Raw genomic sequence first — 14,097 nt, forward strand, 5'->3', positions numbered from 1 at the left:
AAGGTCAATTATTTTTGATTATGTTTTCGTTGTGTTTTTGTGGATATTATAAAGATATCGTGTGGTGTAGCCCATTTATCTTAAAACTAATATTAGATTACATTGGATTCGATTTTTTTTCGAATTCCAACTGAGGTCGGGTTTTTTTTAGAAGCGTACGGGAAGAAAAATACTCCAGTTTAACCTAGCTTTTAATGTTTTTTATTTTGTTTGTTCATATCAACTTTACCACCATCGCTTTTTGATTTCATGAATGGAGTTTATATCGCTTTACTGCTGTTTTGCTAAAACTTTCCATTCATCGATAAGATTTAGACCAGGTCAAACTGGAGACGGCAGTAACAGAAAAGGAAAGCAATATCTGATAAATCTTATCGAAGAATGAAACGTTTTAGAAAAACAGCAGTAAGGCGTAATACACTTTACTCATGAAATTACAAACGATGATAGTAAAGTTGATATAAACAAACATAATGATAAATAACCAAAACTAAAGTGACGGGCGAGTAAAAAATTTAAGTAAATTTAAAAAAAACTGTTTTTTCGAATTTTTTATCGTTTTTTTAGCATCAAAAGCAAATAGTACCAACATTATTCAAAGCACTCTGAAAAATCAAATTGTAGTAAAACTAAATCCAAACCATATAGGATGTAAAAAAAACAAACAATTTGTTTGTGCGAGGATTTATGAAAAGATCACAGAAAAATTGGCCCATTCTGAAAAGGTTATCAAAGGAATGGATTGTTTTTAGCCCTTTCGTGTTTCGTTTGTTTTTGTCATAAGCAAAAAAATAATATTTTTCTGCAGAATCATCTTATTGAAAAGTGACATCGCAGAACAAGAAAAAAATTATTTTTTAATGTTAAAAGGTAGCTACATAACAACCTTGAGTGAAAAAAAAGATTTTTAACATGAAAATACCGTATGTCACTTTTGCGCTTTAAAGTTTAAACTTTTGTCCTATTATTTGAACATTACAAAAAAAAAAAATAACTAAAAATACACTAGGTTCGTCCGGATTTGCATCAATTTTGCTGCTCAAACATTTAAACAAGTTTGTGAGGATTTAGTTTGGCAAATTAATTAATTACTCGTCGGTGTGTTTATTTCACCTTGAGATTATTTTCATCGATTAGACTAGAGTTTACTGAATGTATCTTACAGGAAATAGTGTGTTCTTTTATACCAACAGATGAAAATCGAATATCCTCACCTTTACTCTCGTTGTCTGTTTAAAATATTCCGATTACGTGGCCTCTTAATGCTGAAACCCTGAATATTTTCCCCGTTCGTCTTGCCACAATTGGCAAATTTGCATTAAAACTATCCCCCTTTAATTGGGATCGGTTTCCCTTCGATATCGCACTCGTCGAAGCGCACGACACCGGGAATAAACCAGAGCCGACGGTGGAAAATGGCGTGCCATCCGTTCACACTTTTACACGCGGGCCTCGGTATAATGCATAATTAATGCTGGTGCGAATGTGTCCAACACGGGTAGCACTCCCCCCGCCCCTCGCCTTGAACGAAGACGTGCAGTTCGGTAGGGTGGCTTCATTAGCGACGGTTTATCTAGTCCCGAGGGCTCATCCCTTCCCTAACGTGGGGAGCAAGAGGTTGGAGGGAGGGTACATTGTTTTGCAATTATTCCAATCGGAGTGTCCCCCCCTCCCCGGTGGACCGGACGTGTGTTGAAATCACGCTCTCGTGTGTGTGATGCTCATGCAAAAAAGGGCAATGGTTTTTCGGGCAAAGCTTTTCTTTCCGGTAAGCATTGCAATGGACAGTCCGTTTTCTAAATGCCAGGTACAACATAAGGAAAAAGGACATCCACTGGTAGTAGAAACTAAGCCAACACGCGCTGGATGGATAGTTAGTAGAGGCGAAACGGACCAAAAACAAAAAAGCGAGCGTCAAGAAGGAGCATCAAAGGGAGAGGATATTGCATTTCGCCAGAAGGAAAAACTGGCACGCTGTGGGGAACCTTCCATCTACGGTCCGGTGCATATCTTGCGACCGTAGTGACCGTTGAAGACGGCAAAGAGCTTCGTGGTAAAGAACTTTCCAGAATGAGAAATGGAGGGAGCGAGGGAGAAGAGACTAGTTCTTGTATTCACCAGCCAGTCTCCGAACTCCTGACTCCACGGTTTTTAACAATCCAGCAAAACCATGGGCACGACACGGTGTAACTTTGTCCATGAGTTGTTTTTGTTTTCCGCTGTTCCACTGTTCTGCTGGGTTTTTGTTTCGTCTAGCTTTGCAAAACCCGCGAGTAGCCCCCACTCCCGGATCCTCCCGCCAAAGTCTTGAATGTCTGCCCCGCGCGTCCGCCATGATTGTCGCCGTCTTATGCCATCGTTAAATTGGCAATTCCTCTTATCGCATCCCTTTCCACCCACTCCCAGGGAAGCTGGCCAGCAAAGTTCGCCGAAGGTTTGCAACTTCTGCTTGGTGCTAGAGCAACGGACGACGACGACGACGCGTCCCGTCGAGCGTAGATAAGAATTCACAGATTACTTATGCTTTTCCGTGTCGTAGAACCCGATGACCATGTCCGATGGTCTCGCGGGAAGCAGCTCTTCGTGCCGTGGGATGGGAGGGCAACACGCCTCTGGTGTCTTGCATTTTCGTCGCCACCGCGCTCCAAGCAGCGCTTTAATAGATGCTACAGCGATGCTTTAAGCTAGGGACAGACTCGCTAAAAGTTGACTCGCCCCGGCGTTGTGTGCCGTGCCACAGGTTTCGCGAGATATATCTGGTAGAACCCTGGAGCCTTTCTCGCTGCACTTCGGTCCGGGGTTTGACTGTCCATCTGGTATTTTTCGCTACATTTTCCCTTCGGATGCTCCTAGGCTAGGGTGTCTTTCCTTCCTCCTCCTGACTCCAACTCAGACCTGGCGACACCCGTGTGTTCTTAGCGACATCTGGTGTGTCTATGTGTGTGTGTGTATGTTTGTGCCCTGGAGCCATGTTCGGCGTGTCCAGTCCGTTAAATTGTTGCATGGGATGGCGGTGCATTGTACACGGCGTATATCTTTCATCCCGTTCCCGAGCCTCGACGAGCTTCTGTTAGCGCCTGGACCGATTCCAGCTTCGCCCATTACGCCCCGAGGGAACAACACGGCCGAGTTCTGATGCTCGTTACTCACGCCAACACCATCGCGATGGCACGCCGTGCCACGGTCACCTCGCATTGATTAACAATCCCTTGGACACACACACGCGCCTCAGGTACAAACAGGTACAAAAAAGAGTGCTACAGAGCGCGAGGCAAACAGGCAAGCTGCACGATTCGGGATGACTTTCAAAATACGATTTGTGACAACGAACGGTGAACGGAGGAAGCTGCTGGTCGTGTGCTCGTGTGGAACGAGTGTTGCTTACCGGCACCATATTTGGACGCGCTGTTCGACCGGAACCCTTCGACACCTGCGATGAGTGAAAATACAGGATGATCGCAAAACGTTCCGGCTTTTTGGTGGACAGCCATAGGAGCTCCTGAAAGTGTATTCCAAATGTGAATGTTGAAATAGATGGCTCGGTAGCATTAAGCAGAGTCCTTCCTTTATCCTGTACGTAACGTGTTCAACAAGAGTTTACGATTTAATTATCCTTGTTCCAATTGTAAAAACTTTAGGACTTTGTTATATCAAAAAATGAGAGAACTTTAAAAGTATAATTTTGTTCGAATTAAAGTGTTATAAAGTGGATTGTTTCACTACATTTACCATTGAGAGGTTTTGTATATTTGTTTATTGTGATATTCAACATCAATAGTTTTCTCCATTTTAACTTGTCATTTTTTCAGTGAAAAAAGAAGATATTTTTTTTTTTGTGATTCGAAACATCAATATTTGTGCCTTTTTAACTTCTCATTTTTTTCACTGAAAACGATTTTTCGTAAACTTTCAAAATTGTTGGCCATCGATCATGTTGCCCACTTGGTTGTTGTTTCTTTTTTTTTGTTTTGCTGTCAGCAAACTCATGTTTATGTTCTAGACTCTTTTACCAGTCCACTGGCAAGTCCATGTAGGGATCCGGGAAATTGCGACGGATGTTGCTCGGTGTTTCCGTTACCGAGTTTTCGTTCGACATGTTCAATTTGTTCAAGCCCACGAGAGATGTTTAACAAAAAAACACCCCATGCCTTTATCTCCTCCCCCTTGCAGATACTCTGTCTCTCTTGGAGTCCCTAATTTCCGTACGTTGTCAGGTTCCATTTCCGTCCGTATGATGTGCGACAAAAGGAGTTGGCGGGAGAAACCGCCATATCCGTCCCCACACGCTTTTCCGTTCATTCGCTCGGGAGTTGGCTCCATCCATCTTAATGCTGGATATATTTTGTGTATCTTTTGCTTGTAACTTTTTTTTGGTAGATTTTGAAAGTCAAACATTGTGAAAAAAGTTTTTTCTTCTATTCTACTTGAAACTTTATCCTGCTTTCGCATTTCATCTCGACTTTTTTCTGCTCGATATCATTTTGAAGTTTGGATGGCTAGAGGTTTGTTTTTTGTTTTAAATTTGTTTGATCTTTTTATTTATTTATTATGAGAACCTTGTTTTACGACTCTTTTATAAATTATCAATTATTGCATCATTTGATTTTCAGATCATATTAAAATGCAATGAATTTCTGATGTGGGCGAGGAGATTCAAAGTGGAAAAAAGACATAAAATTTATCGTACTCCTTAAGCATGTATGTTTTTGTAGGTCGTACGAGATGAATAATTCAATAAATAAACCAAGGCAGATAAAAAAAAAGTCCAACAATCCCAGCCAACGCATTTTTGTTTGTCCTTGACGTCTGCAGGATTTGTCGCCATGGTGTTGCATTGCTGGAATGTTTATCGTGGGGTACGCAATTGAAATGCTTCGCTGCTCACGTTCTCCCAACCGTTACTTTCCCTCCCATGATAATTGTAATAAGTTCTGATGTAAATTTACGAACTACATGCACGCCAGTGCACTCCTCCACTCCTCCCTTTCATAATCGCGCGGAGAGAAGTGTCCGCACATGAGGCGAGTGAGTGGAGAAATTTATTGTCCGAGGTTATGAAATTGTTCCACATGACGCAAATTGTTTTCGAAGGGGTGTTTTTGCGAGTTTTCACTTCCTTACGAGTTCGACGCGACGAACAATCTGTCGTCGCGACTATGTAGGCCCGCAGAATTTATGCTCCAAACTGGGACATATAATTTGTTAACAGGCCAGGAATTTTTGCCGTGTTTTTTTTTCGTTTGCGTGTATTAAACCTACGCCCCCGGATGGGCAAAACTTTCGTTTTCGGTAAACGTATCAAAAGTAAGGCACGGATAGCATGACGTCGGTGACGTCGACAAATGTCCTCAACGAAAATAAAAACAAGCCACACACCAGGAACACACACACCCTGAACATCGAAAAACGCTACACCCGAAAATAAGTGCTAAACTGGATGACATGATTTTGCTCTCTTGTTCCGAACGGCGCAACCAGCAAGCCCTTTGGATTTTGACAGCTTGGAATGCGGTCCCCAAGCCTACCCGGTCGGAGCTGCAGGAAAAGGGCAGCCGCGAAACGAAGCGAAGCGAAATAACCGGACCTATTTACGCCTCACCCACAGTTCGCCGGATTTATCGGACGAGACATGCAAAGCCGTGCCCGGGCTGCACCGTAAAATGTCGATGAAAAATACGAGAGCTTTAGCGCGACGAGCTTCCTCGAGCAGCGGGGCCGGGTTTGGCCGCAGATGAAAAACCTTGAGGCATCCGATTTCACACCGCCGCTGCACGGTCTCGTTCGCCGTCGTGCGCCGTTGTGCGCTTGCAGTGGTTGTGTTTCGGTTTTTGTTGCTTTAATTAATTCTTTGATTGATCCTGCTGCAAGGAAAGGCGTCTTCCAGGATCGGGCGTTGGGCGTCGGGCAGGGAATGGTATTAAGCGAGCTGGTATTTCACTCCAAATTGTAATTTAACGGTGCGACACGCGATCGCTTATCCGGGCGGTCCTAGCGGGGTCCCACCGTTGTATACCGGTTCATTATTTAATATATAAATTTACGGCGCTCATAATCTTGACTCTTACTCGCGACGGTGATAAAACAGAAAACCGGTAAATGCAATATAAGATGTCGTAAACTTGCGCGCTCGCGTTCCAGCAATGGGGGCTTATTTTTTCCGGTATTTTTTTATTTCATCCATCCAAGTATTTCCTTTTTTGAAGTCGATATGTACATTTATATATAAATTCAAAAAAAGTGATCCAAGCGGTCATTGTGGAATTCGTTACGATCCGTAACCGATAAAAAAATAATAAGACAAAACAATGAATAAATATTGGTATTAAATTTTCCAAATAATCAAATTATAGCTAAGTTGTGAAATAAAGGATGTTGGAAGTAATAACAAGACAAGACAAGTAAGTAAGACCTTCGAAAATTTGAAAATGAAAGAAAGGAAGGAGATTTTACGGTATAGTAAATGAAAATCGGTGATCATCTTAGCTTAAGTATTTAAGAATTCTTTCGCTTTTATTTCGTCGATTTTTCAACATTTAATTAGGATGTATATCGCTTGGTTTTTTGTTTCATTTTGTAAAATTCTAGCGAAGTCACTGTTAATTCTTAGTTGAGCAAAAATATTTCTTAATTTAAATGTCAAAATGTTCTTTTATTTTATTACCTGAACAGTCAAACTAGATTAGTTGCATATCAAATTCTATACCCATACTTTAAAGTCATTTAAGGTCTCTGGCGATTAGCGATTGGTTCGATCTGCGTAGTGCTTCGGACTCTGAACAGTGATCAACTCGACCTGAAATCGACCGCAGAAAAAAAGTATTCCATCGCATAATTGATTGTCGTCGCACATTGACAGATGGACAATGGTCACCGGTAAGGCACGGTCCGTAATGCAAACTACGTTGAGTCACACACTAATTGAGTCATCGGTCCGCGCAACTCCACTGACCAGAACGGCTCGAAGGGGGTGATATTTTTGCCGAACCGTTGATAGAATATATGGGCCATGTCATGGAATCGATGAAGTCTCCCCCGGAGTGCTGTACGAGGCGAGTTTAGTCACAAGAAATTCTAGCGGTTCGATTGATTCATACTCCAACGACAATCGAAAACCGCATGGAGAATCGGTTCCAAATATTAATCATTCTAAAAGGCTTTTGTGTGCCGATTGATTTGTCTATGCCCTGCCGAGTGGACACCACCTTCAATGGCTACACTCAAAGATAAATCAAGAGTGTTGAAATGTTTATATGCATTTCTCAATTCTTTTTGCTGCATAGGATTTAATGCAATATATTGACACAATGCACACGACTTGATAGCATCGGATTGCTTCTAATCACTTTTTCAATTAAGGTCTACTGAAAGTCTCAAATGACTCATTGATTTGTTTATCCACATTCTAGTACCACTTTCAGGTTTCAATCAACATACCAGTTATTTGGTGCTGTTGATTTATTCTCCATTAGAACCTAAGTTCTTTGTCAAAAATTATGTGTTTTTTAAAGTGTTTGATACATTCACCAGAATTGACATAGATGTTAGCAAAATCAGAGTGAAGGAGATCTGTATGAAATCTAACTATTCACAAATCTAATCTATAGGTCCTATCAACACCCCACGCACGACCTTGGAAGTCCATTTGTCGTTTTCTTGGAACACACGTTCGATTTCCTCAAATTGCCTCTTTGACGAGTTAAGACGTTCCGGTATCAATGTAGACAAACTTCTACTAAGTTCAGAGTTTCACGTATGGCCGTAGGAAGTCTTAAGCCACCAGCTCTCTTCTCCATCCTATCGATGGATATTGAATCCGCTCAAATTTCCAGCGAAACTTCATACTTCCTCAACCTAAACGTTGCCAGCTGCTGGTGCGCATTAGCTCGGCCGGCCCAGCAGATTGATGGATTACGGCGCTCCGATGTCGATTTGCATTATAAATGCAAATTCGAAGCCTTTCCATAATTCTCCGGCACCGGTGCCATAATTCTCCCGCGGGGCGCCACCGGCGGGCTCCGGAACAGTAAGCTCCCACAGCTCTCAGTAGCTTCCCGGCCGGGACCCGGGCGGATATACGCCGCCCTACTACCAATTTTGAATGAACTCAGGCCTATCCCCGTGGATCGGAGCGAGACGCAGCGACTGACTTATGCTCCGTCGCATTCGCGCTGCAGGGCCGACAATTTTCGACCCGCCCGCGAGCGTAACTTATCCCAGCCAGCCAAATGAATAGAAAAATTCATGATTTACCCTCAAATTCATCAAAATCGCTCGATCTTTGGATGTATTGGGTATCTGTACACGGGCTCACACCGGTGAATTCGTTGCGGTGAACATTTTCTGGCAGACGCGGGAGCGCACAACCCGCACACACCTTTAAACAGAATAATCGATAAGACTGCTCGCGCGTTCACTGCAGTGAACCACGCACACACCCATAAAAAGAAGTATCTGTAAGACCGGACGTTCACTGCGTAAATCCAATCGTTCATGCGCCGACCGACGTTCATGAATCCACACCGGCCCACGCATGCGCCGACTCGCACTTTGGGCACCATGACGGACAGAATGCAAGGTGCCGCGAATAATAATTGATATGAAATGTTCCGCATTTGAATCAAAGTTAAACATTTTGTAGTGACACATTTGTGCCCAACTAAAAAGGCATATTTGTATGTGTCTTTCTGCATAAAAAGCTAACATTTTTTGTCAAAAGCGAATAAGAAATTGAGTTTTATAATTTTGTCCAGACAAGTGTTCATGGTGCGGAGTGGCTAAATCCGGTTCATGCTTTGCAAGAGTCCCCGCTGTAGCTGGCTGGCATTTGTTGCACTGAAATTCGATATTTGATAATTGCTAGCATATTTTGTATGACTCGCTGTATGTTTTTAACGACATCAAGTAGAAATGTTATGCAATGCGTTATGAACAAAATTAAGTTGATTGACATGGCGAACATGTTTGTCTTGCCGTTATAACGTTAAGTCAAGCTAGCCCTAGTATACTCGGGCCCCGTCAAAAATATGTTACAATAAATTAAGAATTTCATAACCGACCATAATTTTTTTAACCATTTAAAACTGATGGGGCACTAGCGCATCCATCAAGCACCAACTCTTGTCCAACAACTCCGGTGATAGTAAAGACTTTTAAACGTTTTGGGCGTGGGCACTCGTGTAGATAAAAAGTCAATTACAATCCATGCAATCCAGGCGCGGGCTTTGGCCACGCGTGTATCGTGTATCATACTTTCAGTATTCACCGATGGCCGCCGGTTAGTGTTCGACTCCAGCCACGAACATCTGAAGACCCAAACGAAAAGGAACTACCAGGAGCGCAGACACAGCGAGGAGCATGCAGATAGCTAGCACGAAGACCATGCGGCGGCGTTAGTGCGAGAGAAGAGTTAGGGCCACCAAGGGGGAAGCGGGGTTCATGTTTTGCTGGAATGAATTCCCGATGAATTTTCATGAACACCGGATGTGTATAGCAAAGGCTAGTGCAACTGCTATAGCAATTCTTATAGATACTTCGTTTTATGGGTGTATGCGGGTGAATTGCGTTCATTTTGGCTGGCTGGGATATGAAGAGTGAGCAAAACTTGTATGAAGCCTGAGCACGCGTGGATACAAACAAGTGCGAAGCCCTCAAAGAGCGCAATTCGCTCCATACAATTACACGCTCTCCACCGTACGGCAGTGCAGAGAGTTTACGCGAAGACCCCGCGAGAGCCTTAAATGGCCTGCTCTTGGTTGAGGCCTACGCTAGCGATCGCTAACGATGCATGCAAACGCATGTAGCTAGATATATATTGTACATTTAGCGCGCCATTCTCAAGCAAGAGCGCCGGTCTAGTGGTTAGCGTACACAGACCGGAGTTGGAGAGGTTGGGTTCGAATCCCGCTGTGTGCTCGAGGCATGAGAGTATTGTAGAAGGCAGAAGAGAGAAGGGGGCCCATCAGGGCTCTCCTCTTTTTCGTTTTTGCCGGCTTTGCTCCGAATGAATTATCCCGGTTTAACTGGACGATCGTTGAGAGAACCGTTGACAAAACCGGGACCCATTTTGTATGGAGAAATGTTCATTTTGTGTTGGATGGGCGACTGCGAAGTGAACAATATATTCAAACATGCTAATGAACCGTACGAAACATACGGTCGTGTTTCGAGCTCCCCCGGAGTCGACAAACCAGCGACGTTCGCACAAACCCGGCCGGACCGATTCCACCAGTTTTAACAATCGGGATTAGTTGGTTCGCGTTATCGATTGACCCCTCGCCGGCTGGCCGGCCCTAGCTTCCCTGCAAATGGTCGCGCTCTCTGCCATTTCTCGAGGCCGTCATGGCGTCCCATTAGCCAATTTATCTTCGCAGCAAACTTTCAACCATCTTTGGCTCCTAGCAGATTTTATGCATAATTAGCCAGATCGATTACTTCTACCCGCGGTTCCAAGCCAGGCGGGCCGAGCGAGAGGAGCGAGGAAGCGAAGAAGGTTTTAATAAATAACTTTCAATACTCCAACTTGCAATGAGTCAAGATTTCGAGCAACTGCTTTGGTGGGGTGCACGAAAGTAGTTTCGGCGGAAAAATAGTGGAATGAAGCGGAAAGTCAATTCTCCTAATGAATGCACAACCGGAACGCGCAGTTGGTTCTGATGGAAATGATGAAGCGTTTGGTGCAGTGTAGAAATTCCGAACCGAAGTGCAAAACTTTTTCAGACGACTCCTTGCGAAAGTCCCGAGCGTGAAGAAGTGAGAGTGATCGAGAGGAAAGCGCAAAAACGGGAAGCTGCCTTTTCTTCGCTCGTTTCTTTTAATTTCTTATTTCATTTTTCGTTGCTTATCCGAAATGTTTTGAGTCGAACTAAAGTGCCGTAATTTTTTGTCCCGTCTTTTTCCACTCGACAGTTTTATAATTCACCGTTCTGTCGGTTCCCCCCCATTTTCGTTCGACTGAAATGCAATCCACTTTCACCAAGTTCTTTTTTGTTTTGAAAAATAAAACTTACCTTTTTTTCATTACATCCTCAATTTGAATCCAATTTCAATCTGTTCTTTTTTCATAAAGTTCTTTATTTGGTGGCGAGAAAGAGAAAGTAATTCGGACTCCGATGAAGAATTCAAGCACAATCTTTTGTGAAGTATATCAATAATGAGTTAAGACATATAAGACTCAAGACAACTGATACTTAACATTCATTTCGAACATCTGTGGTTCGTGTATGTTTTATTTTAATCACTTTTACGCACATAATCCTTTCATAATTCCGCTAGAATAAAGTCCCACAGTCACCGGATAGGAATAGTCCTTTGTCATGTGTCAAAAAGCTCCCGAAAGGCGAAAACAGACCAACCAAACCGACGAAGAAAATGGCGCCAAATTTTCGCCGTTCTGCGTAGACGAGCCCGTATTATCTTTAATTATATCCTGACGTAAATCTTCCTAATGTTTCGTTGTTATTCAAGCGTGGTGCGGCTTTCCCTTTCGTTTCACGCGCTCATGTGTGTGTGTGTTTGTGCCTCGAGTATTACTTGAAGCTTGAAGGGTTCATAAATTTTCTCCGATGCGTCCTTCGCCAGACGATTAATCTACTTCTTGCCTTTCGCACTCTCCCGGGCGCTTGATTCTGACGAGTTGAATCTGAATGGCAAATGTAATCTTCCTGCACATAATTGAAAATAATCAAATAGGTCAACAGTTACAGAGTGGCGCGCGCGTACGCCCGGGATGAAACCATCGAGGGTGAGGGATTTTATTGCTCTCCCAAGGCGTTAAAGTGTCTTTTCTCGAGTGTTGCCTCCGAAACGCTGGGACCGAGTAGACGAATTTAAATGGCGTTAAGGTGAAGGATTCCTGGAGAGATGTGCAAATTGTTCTGCGAATTTCGTCTCAAGGCGTTTGGGCCGGGGGGAGGAGCAAGGTCCTCGCAATTTCGGGTCCTGTGGAGCGCTTTTCCAGTCTTTAAATGCGTGCTTGATCTTTTTCGTTTTCCCATCGAACGAAGCGTTCTCAACAGGCGTTCCTCCTTTCTACCTGCGACATGTGGGTAAAATGTAATCCTTACTCGTTGTGAAAAAGGATACGGTTACATACGGCCACGGGGGTAGCAGATCCTTCAACTCCAACTGTGCAGCAATTCCTGGGACCGAAGCTTTGAGGTTCAGTTTTTCTCTATTTTTTTCAACCCACCGTAACATTTTTGCATCCCCTCGGCGAGACATTGTGGCTCACATTTTGGGTTCCCCTCTTTGACATGTCCTTTTGCTCGCCGGTATGAAGTACGGGTGTTCCCGTACGTCCACCGCCGGTTGGCAAGCATTTGCATACAGGTTTTCGTTTCTTGCGTGGCCCCCCGCGGGTGCATGGCATCGCACCCGCCGACCACCCTATCAACGAACGGGTCGGTTTACCGGGTGGCTTTCGCATTTTCGCGTCGAGGACAACTCCATCAACATACCAAGCCACCGGCGGTGATGAAATTCGACACCAATTATGCAGAGACTAGCACGGCGACCGTCTGCTGCGAGCAGCGATCTGGATCGGCTGCGTGTGAGATTCGCCCAGAACATATCGGGCAACTGTCAAGTGCATTTGGAGGGGTGATATTACTGCGTTTCGATCCTTTTTTTATGTGGAAAATAAGTAACAGAATCTACCGGGGTTGAGAAGGCATCAGACACATCGGTTTATTTTATTATTCTGTATCATTTTTCTCTGCAATTTTTGGGTATTTATGAATTTTTTTTAAAATCAGCTCGTACCTTGTTTTAGTTTTAAATCTTAACTCTTACTTTTTTCAAATCTTTACTCTTTGTATTATTTGTTTTATTTAACTACAACTGAATACATTACATACAACACTTTACATTTATATTACAGGGTTCACCAATTGTTTTGTGATTTTTATGATTTCTTTTACCGCTAAGGTATTTCTTAATGTTGGGTTTCTTGCACTTTTCCTTGGAACCAAGCGAATCTTTGCTCTAAGAGTAACGACCTTGACTTTGACTATCATTTGCACTTGGTTTAAACTTGCTCATATTAAACTCAAAAATATTTACCTCAAAATGGCAGGTCAGGATGGATAAACGTGAGATACTGAACGAGTTAATATCTCAAGACTTTTTAGGAAAGAGTGAACTTCACATTTAAAGCCATTGGATAGATGACCTATAATCAATCACGGGTAACTCCCGTTAGCTCCTAAATCGATCATATTAATTTACACTTCGATTGACCTCCAATTTACCTTCTTTTTTCCACCCTTTTCTTCCCTTTCCAGGTGCGTATCATGGCCCGATGTCCAATGGTAATGTCCTACGCAGCAAAAGGAGGAATGAAAGCACGGTCATTTGATGACAAGCGCGCGGCGTCCGATCCGAACTCAGCTATCAAGCCATCGTTACAATCTGCACTGCCATATTTAGCTGATTTGAGTGTGATCTTAAATTATACCTTCCTGTCCATGCCGGTCGGTCGTGGTTGGGTGAGTCAATGATCATAATTTACCCGGGCGGTGGCGTGAACTGGACGCGATCGCCGACTGTGGTCCGGCGCCGAACGTCCCGGATCGGATCGCTCGATGTCAATCTTTTAGCCCGATCGAATGCTATCGGAATGGTTGGATGAATGGAGAGTTTGTGTGCAAAAAAAAACATCCCTTCTCCGAAGGAGCAGATATCGTTTGTCCTAGCCCGAGTGCAGTGCACCAGATCGTTTCCAGTCCGCCAGTCATCTTGTTCGGAAGAGCTTGATCGCGAAAAATGGGAAAGAAGAACGTCGATTATGCGACGAGTGTGAGATGCGCTCGGTGATTGAATTGTACGATCATTATCGTCATAATTATAATTATTCTGATGATCATGAGGTTCGTCTCAGGAGAGCGACACCATCGCACCTACGGAGCAGGATGATTCAATCGGATGTCGACAGAATCGATGCCCTTCTCCTTAACTTCCCATTCCGTGTAGTTCATTGTCAGGAAACTATTCGACCATGAGAACTCTTTGGATGGAAAACTGTTGATTGATATTTTTGATGAATTATCAAAACCGTATTGCAATTAAAATTTGGGTAAATTCTTGAGTGTATTTAAAATG

General features: G+C 43.4%; 1 protein-coding gene across 1 annotated transcript in view; it reads left to right on the plus strand.

The window, feature by feature from the left end:
- The first annotated feature begins 13,163 nt into the window (after positions 1 to 13,163).
- The window catches only part of LOC131285368 (treacle protein), an 86,859-nt gene continuing 85,925 nt past the window's right edge, over positions 13,164 to 14,097 (plus strand). Inside the window, exons 1-2 of the mRNA XM_058314221.1 lie at positions 13,164 to 13,184; positions 13,281 to 13,484. Coding sequence (XP_058170204.1) covers positions 13,164 to 13,184; positions 13,281 to 13,484 — 225 coding nt within the window. The remainder of the gene's footprint in view (positions 13,185 to 13,280; positions 13,485 to 14,097) is intronic.

Source organism: Anopheles ziemanni, chromosome 3 (genome assembly GCF_943734765.1).
Source record: "Anopheles ziemanni chromosome 3, idAnoZiCoDA_A2_x.2, whole genome shotgun sequence".
NCBI classification, from domain to species: domain Eukaryota; kingdom Metazoa; phylum Arthropoda; class Insecta; order Diptera; family Culicidae; genus Anopheles; species Anopheles ziemanni.